At 41.8% G+C, this 13064-nt stretch overlaps 1 protein-coding gene across 7 annotated transcripts in view; it reads right to left on the bottom strand.

Moving 5' to 3' along the window:
- Positions 1-13064, bottom strand: part of trioa (trio Rho guanine nucleotide exchange factor a) — a 75629-nt gene that overhangs the window by 48050 nt on the left and 14515 nt on the right. For all 7 annotated transcript variants that reach the window (XM_044173008.1, XM_044173004.1, XM_044173005.1 and 4 more), the window contains exon 2: positions 8554-8604. In XM_044173008.1, coding sequence (XP_044028943.1) covers positions 8554-8604 — 51 coding nt within the window. The remainder of the gene's footprint in view (positions 1-8553; positions 8605-13064) is intronic.

Here is a 13064-nt window from a genome sequence, read left to right on the forward strand (position 1 = left end):
TAAGAAGCTGGAATGTGTGGCAATTTTGCATGTTAAATAACTCAAACGATTTATCGATTATCAAAATAGTTGCCGATTCTTTATCTGACGATCAACTACTCAATAAATCAACTAATCTTTTCAAATAATCGTTGCAACATTACTGGCTCATTACTGGTGCATGTTGAGGGTGAAAGGCAACATGAGCACACAAATGGATAAGTCAGCATCTTTTTACCATGGCGCAATACATCTTCTATAGCAAAGACAATCTTTGATGTTTCCCACAAACTTGCTGTCTGATTGGCTGGCTGCCGCCAAGCAGCAGGATAATAAAAGGTCAATGAAAAACCTAATGTTGACAAGATGACAAGCAGAAAACCACTACGTGTGTGAGAGAGAGAGTGTGAGAGTGAGAGTGTGTGAGTGTGTGTGTGTGTATAGAGGGGGAGAAAGCACACAGTGAGTGCTTTGTAGCTCTGTGTGAATTCGCTACTGTACAGTCAAATTTAACGGTCACTGGATTAAGGTCTGCCCAGATACACTCCACCCACTGTAAACACCCCAAAACACACACACTTTTAACCCACAAAACCTTTCCCTCCTTCCAAACACCGTCCTTTTTCTCCTCTTTACGCTGACTGAGACAGCAACAACTCTGTATGTTACAATCTAATAATTATCTGAAAGGTCAAAACCTTGGATACACTGTTAGATATCATCAATCTGTTCAGGTCATTCCAGTAACAATTATTTCTTTCCTTTAAGCTCATTCATCAACTTCTTCCTCAGTTAGTAATTTCCTACATCTTCCAAAAAAGTGCTCCAGAAAATTGCAGCAAGTTTTTGCATCCAAAATGCATTCTGGATTGCTGATTCAACTGTTAGTGGGGAAACTGGTATTTTTGCCTCCTGTAGAGGCTGAAGATAATATGTCTTTCATCCTGTTTGATTGAATGTTGATGTATAATTGCTTCTCTACACAGGACCACTCGCTACAATTATTACTTATTACCTGATGATTGTGATCCCTGAACCATTTTCTGCTTCTAAATGGCATTGTATTTGGAAGTATCTGAACGTGATGACATATTTTCTATGAATAGCCCGAAGATACAACCTCCAGTAGAGGTTTTTAACTGTGTTGAAGTATTTTTGGGGTGGATCTTCTCTTTTGCCAAACACAAAAGGTAAGTTTAACCACACAGACACATCAATTCCTTGTGCTCTGTGGTGCTCCGGGACTGGAGAAAGTGGCACAGCAGCTAAAAATAGAGTGGCCAGGTCACTCACTCACAGACAGACAGGCAGTGGAGAAGGATGGTTTTCAGGATGAATGATGAGCAAAAAAACCCAAATGAGTGGACAAGGAAAAGAGAAGCTACAAAAATGTGTGAGATAATGAGATAAGTCATCCTGTTGTAACTGGGCAGAGAGAGGTGGAGAGAATGAAGGGGACAGTAAGAGAGTGAGGGAGGGAAAGTGAGTAAGACTGAGGAAAAGGAAGGCACAGGGGGAGCAGGCAGGAAATGACAAGTGGACAGATAAAACAGAGGAGGGAGGAAAAGCCACAGACGGCATTGACAGACCAACCAATCAGTCGCTGTCAAACACTCATTTCCATCCTCTTTCTTTCCCTTGATTTGCTGGTTTTTTTCTCTTCCAGCCTTCTTTTTCCTTTACTTTGTTTGTCCTTTATTTTAGCTTTGTTTTCATTTCATTTAAAGCAATAGGAAGGAAGGAAGGAAGGAAGGAAGAAAGAAAGAAAAGTTAAATTCACTTCCCATCGGGAGTGACTGAGGGATGAGGAGGAAGAGTAGGAAAAGGAGAGGAGGGTGATGACCTCTTGGTAGATGTACGTAGCATTGTACCTGTCAGCTGGATGAGGGCGGAGCGTGTCTGGGCATGCCGCCACTTGTGATTGGTTGCCCAGCAAGTCATGCCTGATAATTCTTCCACAAATTGTGAAAAATCCAGAAATTGCTGTGGATTTGGCTTTGTTTGCTGATGGGGAAACATAGGCCACTGCTGCCATCAGCTAATGATAGAGTGACGGGCCGTTGTGCTGAAGGGATCCCAATCCACTGTGGGCAGAGTTGGAGCAGCTGAGGCTAATCCTGGGATTCCTGAGGGGAGATATTCCAATCCAGCAGACAACCAAAACCGCCCATTTCGGTGTTGTCTACACGTCCACACGGAAAAGCTGGCGCAAACATTTCCAAGCAGAAACACAGCTATCAGCGTAGCCTCTTTCAGTGCACACCAACGCACTGTGCGGATGCAGAGTCAGCGTGCACCTCATGTGGCATTAGGTGAGCTGCTAATCTGCCTGTCTTTTGGAAAGACAGGTTCCTGGAGGTAATCTTCAATGTGTAGGAGGGGCAATAATTATAATATGCCTGCACTGCATTTACGTACCCTGAGAAGCTGCTTAGCATCAAGAGGGAGACTTGAGATTGATGGGGCAAACCCTTACAGTGCAGGAGAGGGTTAGATATAACATCAAATACACGTCAGTCTTTCCTTCCCTGCTGTTGCTCCAGTGGAGCCACTCAGTGGCAAGCAGTAGTAGACTGTGGTTGTGCTGGGCAGCTTACAAATCTGTATGTGCCTATCTGTATCAATGTTTAGCAATTTACCCCAGAATGCATCATAAAGACTAAAAAGTGCATTGTGCGTGAATATGTGACTTCACCTGTGCTTTGAACCTGTTTAAGTGCTGAGGCCGGAGTAGAATGAAAGCCCTGAGCAGCAGTAGTTGCTCATATTTTTTTTAGCCCATTATGTAGAGGTCACAACTTTATTATCTTCTAGTGATTTAATAATCTCATTATTAAGAGACAATAAATAACAGTTTTATGGTGCACACTTGTGTTTTAGGCTGTAATCCTGAGAGAATCATTTCTGTTACGAAAAGATAAGGTGATGTTTCTCATGATTATGATAAAATACCTCTATTAACTGAATTCATGATTTTGCTTCATTCTTTTCCTTGCTTAGGAGACTAGAGCTGATGTAGTTATTTGATATATCTATTAGCGATCAATTTAACATTTCAGTCATTTTTCAAGCCAAGACTCATTCTCTGGTTCCCGGTCCTCAAATGTGAGGATTTTCTGCTTTGATTTGTTTTATATCATTCATCATATCATCAAAAATAATCAGCAGATAATGAAAATAATCGTTAGTTGCAACCTTATAAGAGACAATCTCTAATTTGGCCTGCAGAACTGACAACTCTGAAGCCATGGTTAATTAACAGATAAGCTTTTTCTGTAATCAACGGCACTGGGTGTATCTACTATAGACAGCATTTGAATAAGTCTAAATCAGTCAAGAAGACTCGCCAACAACACATGCTGTGACACGACAAAACCATATACGACATCTTAGGAAAACAGCATAATTTAATCATTATGTTAGCAAAACTGGCTTCAAATTAAATACGATCACCACAAAACTTTAATTTGTTATCTTGAAAACAATGACATGACCAAGTTATGATGTTGATCGCATGGAACTAAAAAAGTATCTGCAACCATAGGCCGTGCTGGGTCTTCCGAAAACAGTAACATTTCCCATACAATGACAATAGGAGAGCAGCTCGCCCAGGTAAATTAGGTACCAAGAAACGTTCTGTTTTGGATTCATTCCGAGAGCCATGATGCATGAAGTCATAGGGCACACTAAATGAAAAGTAAATAACAAGTAGTCAATGTTTACCCTCCTTGCCAGCGATGAAGTACAATGACAAACTGTGGGAAACACCAGAATATGAAATTTCATGACATTCCTCATTTTATTTATAATCAGTAAGCCATTAGCTACAGCAGATGAGGTTATTACCTTGTTGATGATGTCTAAATTCAGGAATTCAGAGAAACCATTGCCAAGCCCTGAATAATTTACTCTCCAAAAGCTGAGGTGAAATTTTCCAGGAAGCTCGTCTATTCCATATGAAAAAAATACACCATTAACTAGGCCAACCTTTCCTAATGGACAGTTAGTCCCACTATTTCCTGGGTCACTGGTCCTGTGTGAAGTGGGCGGTGGTGAAACGCAGTAACCACTGATATGGCCACACCCCTCAGTGAAAAAGGGCAAGGGATGAGAGGGAAATGCCAGAAATGTCCATCATCCTTTGCAGTATGAAAACTACCACAACACAGTCAGTTCATCATTCCAGGTCAGGACTGTTACTGGGTCGTGTGTCTGTGTGTGTGTCAGAATATGTCAACACTCAGAACACACCTCAGAGGCTTGAGACGTGTAGGGGCCTCCAAGAGGTCAAGTGGGCCTTAGGCTGACTGATACAACAAAGCAGTTTACTCAAAAACAACACTACAAGACTGCCCCAGAGAGATTGTGACAAATAGCTCAGGGTGGGGTCAGAGCGTGTGTGTTTCTGTGTTTAAAAAAAATATGCAACAGCTGCCTGGACCAGGACAGATGGGACGGGTGGTAGGGTCTGTCAGGGAGGGGAAAAGTTGCCTACATACCACAAAAAGAGCACACACACTAACAGCATCTTCCCTATCTGATTAAACAGCAGTTACATACAGGCGTAATCTCATAATGGCTCCGCGGCAGCTGACTTGAACACATCGGTTCTAAACCAGCTGTTGTGGGTCAAGAGAAACCAGAACCATGCACATGTGTGTGCATCCCTGCATAACTGCGGACTTCCCACATTCAAAGCGCGCCAGGAATTCCTTGCTGAGGGATGTGTGGGAATGGCAGGATTCCTTGAGGCTGAGGGAGTGGACAGGAATAGGGCGTCCGTGACCGGGACCGCTGACCTACTTCCTGTTCACAGATGCTCTGAAAAGCCAGGTTACGAAAGGATAGATACTGGCCAGTGTAGTTTTATTTGAATGCACGCTTATTGGGTATTGATGAATGTTTCACTGTGGGAAACTCTTAAATGGAATTAATTTGATTTTGACACTTTATATTGATTTCACTCAAGTATGCATGAACATGTTTTATTTTTCCCACGGTCTAAAAGTTGCTTCAGAGGCACTTCCCTCCTTACAACAACAACAACTCTACAATGGAAAACACTGTACTATATGGTCGAAATTAGAGATATTCGCTAATTTCTGTTGCTACACCTGTCAAGTTTTCTCACTGCACATATACAGTTTAGCGTATGGTCAATTACTGCTAACCTGGATGTGTTTTACTAGATACAAAGAAATGTGGTACTACTGTCTGCAAATGTGTCCGGAAGTTGGTGCAGGTCATGTAGAAGACACTCCTCTCCCAGAGCGTGTCATTTTCCAGTCATTACAGACTTTTCTGACACCCTACGCAATGCCAAAACACGAATCCCTGTCTTTTGTGGTTCTGCAATACTACTGTGTATTAAAAAGGCTACAATTCCACTAAATAGAAATTAGAAGAGGGTGACAAATAAATGTGAGTAAGTGACTGATGCAGATGTCACTTTTCTTGTGTCTGAAACAGAGGCTGACATGCCAAGGATGTTGAAGAGAAAAACACTACGCTGTTCATCAATTTCACTCTTTTATTATGTTTCCTTCTTAATCTTACTCGCTTACCAGTGTTCTCATCTGCCTCACTTCTTCCATCTTCTGTCTTTCATGCCATGAACCCTTCGTCTTTCTCTCTATAACATTTGCTCTTTTGTGCTTTTGTTCACAGCCAGCAACATTGTCTTACTCATCTCTTCCTGTCTGAACTGCCATAAGCCTACTTTACTTCTAACTGGCAGCTGTCGACCCGCCTCTCGGTCCTAGTAGAGCGGCTTTGATTGGCTGCTGCACAGGAGGGTGTTGCCCCACTGGACAGGGATGAAACAAGAGGGGCTGATCTGATTGGCTGTTGTGATCAGACACAGCTGTGCTACTCTTAACAATGCACCTACTGTGGGTACAGCTGGCACTGGCTATGCCACTGTACACACACAAACAAGTGGGTAACTAGTTAACAAGAAAGAACATGTAATTACGGCCCATTTTTGCATCTGGTGATTGAGCAATATGTACCCATATTTTTAGCTGCCATTTGTGCCAGTTCACTAACAATCTACAAAACGTTCCAATTTCTTTTCATAAATATTCAGTGTTCACACCCAAATTTTAGTCTCATTGGGGTAGGAAAGCCTGCACTGCATTATGAGACACTGAAACTTGCTAGCAGCTCTTCAAGGCAGAGGGAGGCAGGTTTCACTACATTTTTGAAAGCCTGACACCCCTAAACTTGTTGAGTAAAATCTCCTCGACACCACTGGAACGATTTCTCTGGCAAGCCATCTGGTCTGATCAAAGAGGGACAGTGCGGACACATTTTTAAAAGAGATATTTGTGAAGCTTTTATTTAATGCTGCATTGAAAATCCTCCGTCGATGAAAATGGGGTATCATTATCTAGAAACACCGAGCTGACAGCGTAAGCGATTAAACAGCACAGCCTGGGTGTTTGTTTCCAATCCACTCCACTCAGACTCTCCACGTCCTGCCCCATTTTCCTCTTTTTGTCCCCATATCTGAGTTTTGGCCTGGGAGAGAGAGCGCACCATCTTTCCTTTACCTCCGCCTCTTTCTGTTCTCTCCATCCGTCCAGACCTCTAATAGCAGGGTAGGCTAACCGAGCGAGAAACAGGCCAGGGTTACCCCAGCGACCCAAACACAGCAGGGGAGGAGGGGAGAGGGAGGAGGGAGAAAAGAAAGACAGAGAGAGAGAAAAGACTGCTTGTTATTGGTGCCAAGAGTTCATTCGTCCGGGTCTGTTAATGTCACCTGATCTCATTCTGACAAACCGAGACGAGACAGAGAAAAAGCACTGTTGGCAACACTAAGCTTTATCTATAAAAATCTGATACTACTATGATAGAGAGAGGAAAACAACCACTGTATTTTATTTTATCAATTTTTTCAGTGTTGTAAATACTTCCACACTTCCCTCCTGTCACCAACTGAGATTCAGGGTGCATGTTGCCAGTCAACTGTTTGACACTGTAGTCAGCTGTTGACTCCTGCCGCAGTTCACTGTCAATAGCCAATTGCCGCTCTGCCTGCTGCAACCCTTTTTCTGCTACACCTATTCCAATCTGGACCAACACGCCATCTGGAGGTGACTATGAAATGAAATTTCGGCTTGCAGAAAGCAACAGATTACTAAAAAATTACACAAATTCAATTCAATAATATTAGTAGTTCTACATTTTGACCAAACTACTGTGGAGACAGAAAGAAAAAATTAAGTAGAAAGAGAGACAGTGATGGAAATGCACAAGCCTCCTTGCAAAGCACTCTTCAGCACATCTGTCAAGGTCCAAAGGCATTAACATTATTACATAACAGCACTGCCCCCCCCGCAACCCACTCTTCAGCCGCCCAGTCAGACCAGTGGCTGAGGAGACCAGGCCAGCAGATGGACAGGCCTAATCCCCCAACCCCCCTCTAAACCAGGAAGTGATAACTGGCAAGCACCAGGAAGCTTAAGAAAAGCACTGCCCTGACAACGTTTCGCAGACAGGCCAAACAACAACATTGAAGCCAAATATTGTCTAGATATAATTGCATTCATGTTGTTTTCAGTGCTTTTTTCTGCTGGCGCTAGAGCTGTCTCCATCAGGGCCCCTGGGCATCAGAGCAACCTGCCAACTCACTGTCCTCATTTATATGTAGGGTTTGAGGGTTTTGATTTTTCAAGGTCGATACTGCTGATAGTTTTGGACTAGAGTTACTAAAAGTCAATAATTTGTGTGTGTCTCCCTTTCAGACAAGAAAGTCTAGTCAATGAAACATTAAAACATTCCACTGAAGCACAGGGGAGTAATAATCTTAAATATCAAAGTGGCCATATGTCTCCTCAAAATGTCACATCAGAGGCAGTAAACATAACATTGACTAGCAGATATCAACCCTCTTGCATGCAGCAACGAAACCATCATAACATACTTTATTGGATTGGTCTATACTGTATTAATAAATAACAGAAAGATCAAGTATGACTGAGGAGAAAGGTCATTTTAGGATGAGAGAATGGCAAATTGGGTGAATAAATCATAATGGAGGAGACAGGAGAAGCAACTGGAAATAACAAATCTAAAACCAAATGATAATGGACAGAGGGCTGGAAAAAACAGAGAACGAAAGCTACAGAAATCGTCCATCTCAACTCATTATGGAGAGCCTGCTGTCGCTACGGAGAGGGGTGCTAGACACAGGTAGCCAATCACGGGCTGGGGAACATGGTATGTGATGGCGGGTGGAGAGGGAGGAGATGGAGGGGTGGAGATGAAGAGTAAACGGGAATCAGGGAGATGTGAGAAATTATGGTGACAATGACCTGTCGTTGTCACTGGGAAAACTGAAGGATTAATCTTGTGTGTGTGCGTTTGTGTACGTGTGTGTGTGTGTGTGTGTGTGTGTGTGAGAGAGAGAGACAATGTTATTTCCACTATAATTTAAAAATACACTTCTCTTCCATCACCACACACACACACACACACTAACAAAAACAGACATGGCGAGGATGGAAAAATAGCTGCAATTTTTTGAATCACTGTGTGCAGTGTGTTTGGGTTCGTTTATGTTTGTTTTACCTGCTATCTGACTTGATACATCTCCTTTTGGCTCTTTAGGGAGGGATCCATCTGTAGGCACACACACAAAAAAATATTATTACCAACATAGAAACAGAACTGGTTTTGCTTGATGTTGAGTCAAAATGTCTACAACAGTAAAAAGAAGGAGGATGAATAGGACAATACAACAAGCCAATAATGACATGGCAGCTTTTTCAACAAGCATGAAATAGGTTTTATTGCAATGCGCTGCAATTTATTCATCGTTGTGCCAAAAAAGGTGTTTTATATCTAAAATACCCGACACCAGTCACAATGCTTTGCTGGTCTGGTGGACCCATCGCATCCAAAGCCAACCTTCCATGATCAAAATGCCATGACAACAGCAAGCTAGGAGAGAACATGGTTAAGAGTCTACAGCCATGCTAGCAGCTCTGTGAGGTTGTACTTAGGCACTGTGATGCTTTGAGCTAAATGCTGACAACAATGCTAATATATTGTTAAAAGCAGGTATAAGGTTTACTATGTTCTCCATTTTAGTTTAGCGAGTTAGCATGCTAACATTTGCCAATTAGAACTAAACATGAAGTAGAGCTGAGGCTATATCATTAGTATTTGGTCATAAACCAAAGTATTGGACAAATAAAAATTTTGGCATGATGATGGATTGAGAGAAAAAGTCAGGGGATCATCAAAGTCATTATAGTTCATCATGAGGAGGACATGAATATCTGTACCAATGTTTGTATCTTGACAATCCAAACAATAGTTGTTGAGACATTTCACTCCGAACCACAAAAAACTGTCAGGTTGACATTGCCAGCAGTGGCATGGCCACCACTGATCCGATGTGCAACCATGTTGGAATTAGAAATGTTTTTTTTGCTTTACTGAACAAACTAAATATCAACATCATCTTAATCACAGGAAACACTGGGTTTTAGTCTTAATTCTTAATTTTCAGAAATATGAGCATACTCAATGCCACTGGCTTGAGAAAAGAAGCTACCGCTTGTCTCAATCGCGGAATCCCTCATTTATAATTATTACACCAAGGTATCACCAATTTTCCATGTTCTTAAACAGCATGTTGTGCATACACTGAACCAGTGCATGCAGGAGTCATCTTCTCATCGCCCTATACCTCATGACCGAGGCCTACTGCTTTCTTAGCCAATACAACAATCGGCCTATTGATCCAGCCTATAGCCTGTGTGTGCGAGGCTGCTGCTGTGACTGAGGGGAAGATACAGTCAGTGTCATGTGCTGTCAACATGTAAACAGGCTGGACACTCAACTGGCTGACTCAGTGACACATGCACCCTCTGTTCTGACTCAGGCTTACTCCTTCCTGTTTAACCTTACATAATGCTACATTAAGGCAGAGAGAAGCTGGTGGTTGTACTGAATATAGGATCTGTACTGTCAAGTATATAACAATTCACCATATTCACCTGGCGGTCATTTTCCTCTGACATCATGCTCAGGGTGAGAGGCTCAAATGTTGTTATCAAAAAGACAATGTCGTACTGCTGTGTTCCTGGTTGCAAGCTGTATAAACGTAGGTAGTATGACAAATCGTTATAATTTCACCACTTCCCGATTGATGAGCAACTGAAAAGACAATGGGTAGTGAAAATCCAGAGAGACATCAGGCCATATTTCAAGGTAAAACATATTTGATAACCCATTAGCTACTGTTAGACAGCTAACGATAGCGTTCAACCACTTCCTGGCTAACATTACTGTTTGATAGTGTTACTGATACAATAGGAAAGGCGTTAATTCTGAAATATCAACTTAAATCTTGGACACATTTGTTCCAGGAAGTAACGTAAAACGCACTGGATGTAACGTTAATATAGCTTGCAATGTAACGTTAACTGTGTTGCTGTCTCTTCACCCGATTGTATAACACTATCAAACGGTAATGTTCGCTAGGAAGTGGTTGAATGCTAATGTTAGTGGTTGTCTAATGGGTTATCAAATACATGGCTCGACGTCCCTCCGAATTTTCTCTATCCATTGTCTTTTCAGTTGCTAATCAATCGGGAAGCTGTGAAATGATAACAATTTGTCAGATTCCCTACGTATATACGACTTGCAACCTGGAACACAGCAGTACGACATTATACTTTTGATAACAGCATTTAAGCTACCCACCCTGAGCGTGACAACAGAGGAAAATGGCCGCCATGTGAATATGGACTAGGATATAGTTGTACTATGTGTAGCATACAGTACATGCAGTGTATGAGTGATATATTAAACAGATACAAACTATACAGTGTGTCTTTTTGATTTTGTGATATGGGATTATGTGCTTGCTTTGGGGAATAAACTGACTCAAAACAGATTTTAACATGTTCTTTCTTCTATATACAAAGTAGACTTCCATAAGCTGAAGTGCAATGAAGGAAGAGGAACATGTAAACCCACACTGTCAATGAACTTAAAGTAAAATTTTAAACACTAACACAGAGGCTCAATTGTGACAAATTTAGCAGCTAACTGGCATCCTCTCATACATGCAAGCAAATGAATAGTGTTATCACACAAGTGTGTTGTGAATTTCTGGACTGGCACCGTTATTACAGTCCCACCATTACTACTGAACCAGGATATTTTGGCAGTAATAGTTGGGAGTTGCAATGAAGTAATTGTTTGAGTCACACCTACAAGAGTCAAGTTTTAATTAAATCAACAGTGAAACCTGCTCTTCAGTTTTCAGTTGACTGTATCAGAAAACAGTAACCCTCTCACTCACATGCTTGCACTTGCAACTTATGCCACATTCATATCATACTGATTTGGTTGAATGAGGGTTAAAAAATGCTGTGGATTTACAATATGCATTAAATTTGGGTTTAACTGACTTGAACAATGGATTTAGTGTGTGTTCCGACCCAAAACAGCCCAGGGGCTGCATTGGTGGGGGCGTGTTGGTACCGGTGAGACAATGAAATCCAGGAAGTCCAGTTGGAGTAACAGATTAATTCATTTACAGGCTTATAAGATGACAGGATATTACAACTCTGGAAACAGGGTCCGAAATTAACACCCGCCAAGTGCCAAATGCGGGTAGATTTTCCATTTGGCGTTTAAATCTCGGAAGGCTATCCGCCACACTGCCAGGTAAATGTCTGTACCAAAATAGTCATGTAATAACAAACTATGCTGAAAGTCTCGTTTTGGTGTCATTTACAGACGCGCTGCTTCTGTCCTCTGCTGTCTGTGTCGGAGATTTTTACTCACACACACACACACACTACCATATGTATTTTTAATAACGTCTAAACAGTGCTGTGAAACTCAGGAAAGCTATTTTCGCAATTAGCGTCTTAGAGATTTCTTGTTTAGACTACATTAAAATGCATGTTAACACGTACAGTTTTATAGTATTAATATGACATATTTCTATACATTAACACAACAAAAATGTATGCTTTAACGTGGCTTTTCTGGTTGTGGCCAATGAGGGACCCTGAATGAAGGCGCTCCTACATATTCATGAGGAAGGTGGCATTAATGATGTCGAACAACAACGCAAGGGAGCACGTTGTGCATAAATTACTGATTTGGGCGTGTAAGCAGGGACCTACATCGTGCATAAATTATTGACTTGGATCCCTCATTGGCCACAAGCAGAAAAGCAACGTTAAGGCGTAATTTTTTTGTTGTGTTAATGTGTAGAAATATTTCTATAAACTGACCGTCTCAAGCGCTAGTTTCACGGCACTGTTTACTATATGGGACATCAGATACTCCGCTTAACTATCACTTGCTGCCGGACTGCTGCTGCAACCCGGTATCACGACAAAGCGTGTAAAACACACGCCGGTCTACAGTGTCACGTTTTCAACAATTTGGTCTTTATGATACAATAGATCTCTACATGACAACTGGTTCCCTTCTGTAGTGGCTGCTAGACCAGACAGCTATGATTTAGCGATAATTTGCTGGTGGCAATTTCCATTAATGAACATACAGTATAGCAGCACAGAACACATAGAACTACACATGAGCAAACTTGTTGCCAACAACTGCCAATGCCACAGGGGCTCGTGCTCAAAAGAAAAAGCTCACACACAAACATGGCATGGGAAGAGAAGCACAAAGATCTCAAAGGAATTTTCTCTAAAGCCATGTACCTGGGAGAACTTAACAGAGAATGAATTGGATGAAGGAAAAGGGAAGGGAAAAAAGGAAAGCAAGAGAAGACCAAACACCCACATACTTCACATATTTGCAATGCCAAAGATGTCCACTTAAGCCGCAGTGTGCAACAATGTAATACCAGACTATATTAGTGAATGCCCACATCTTATCACAATCTAAACAATAAGAGTTGTAGCCGAGCCAGAAGTCAAACACGCATGGACAAAAAGGAGATAAAAGACATTGTATGGGTGCATACAAGAGACACACACACACACACACACACACACACACACACACACAGTCATGAACGGAGGATTTTCCTCTGAGATGTGGTATTGAAGCAGTGGGTTAATCCAACCACACACACA

The sequence above is a fragment of the Siniperca chuatsi genome, linkage group LG17 (assembly GCF_020085105.1).
Source record: "Siniperca chuatsi isolate FFG_IHB_CAS linkage group LG17, ASM2008510v1, whole genome shotgun sequence".
NCBI classification, from domain to species: Eukaryota; Metazoa; Chordata; class Actinopteri; order Centrarchiformes; family Sinipercidae; genus Siniperca; species Siniperca chuatsi.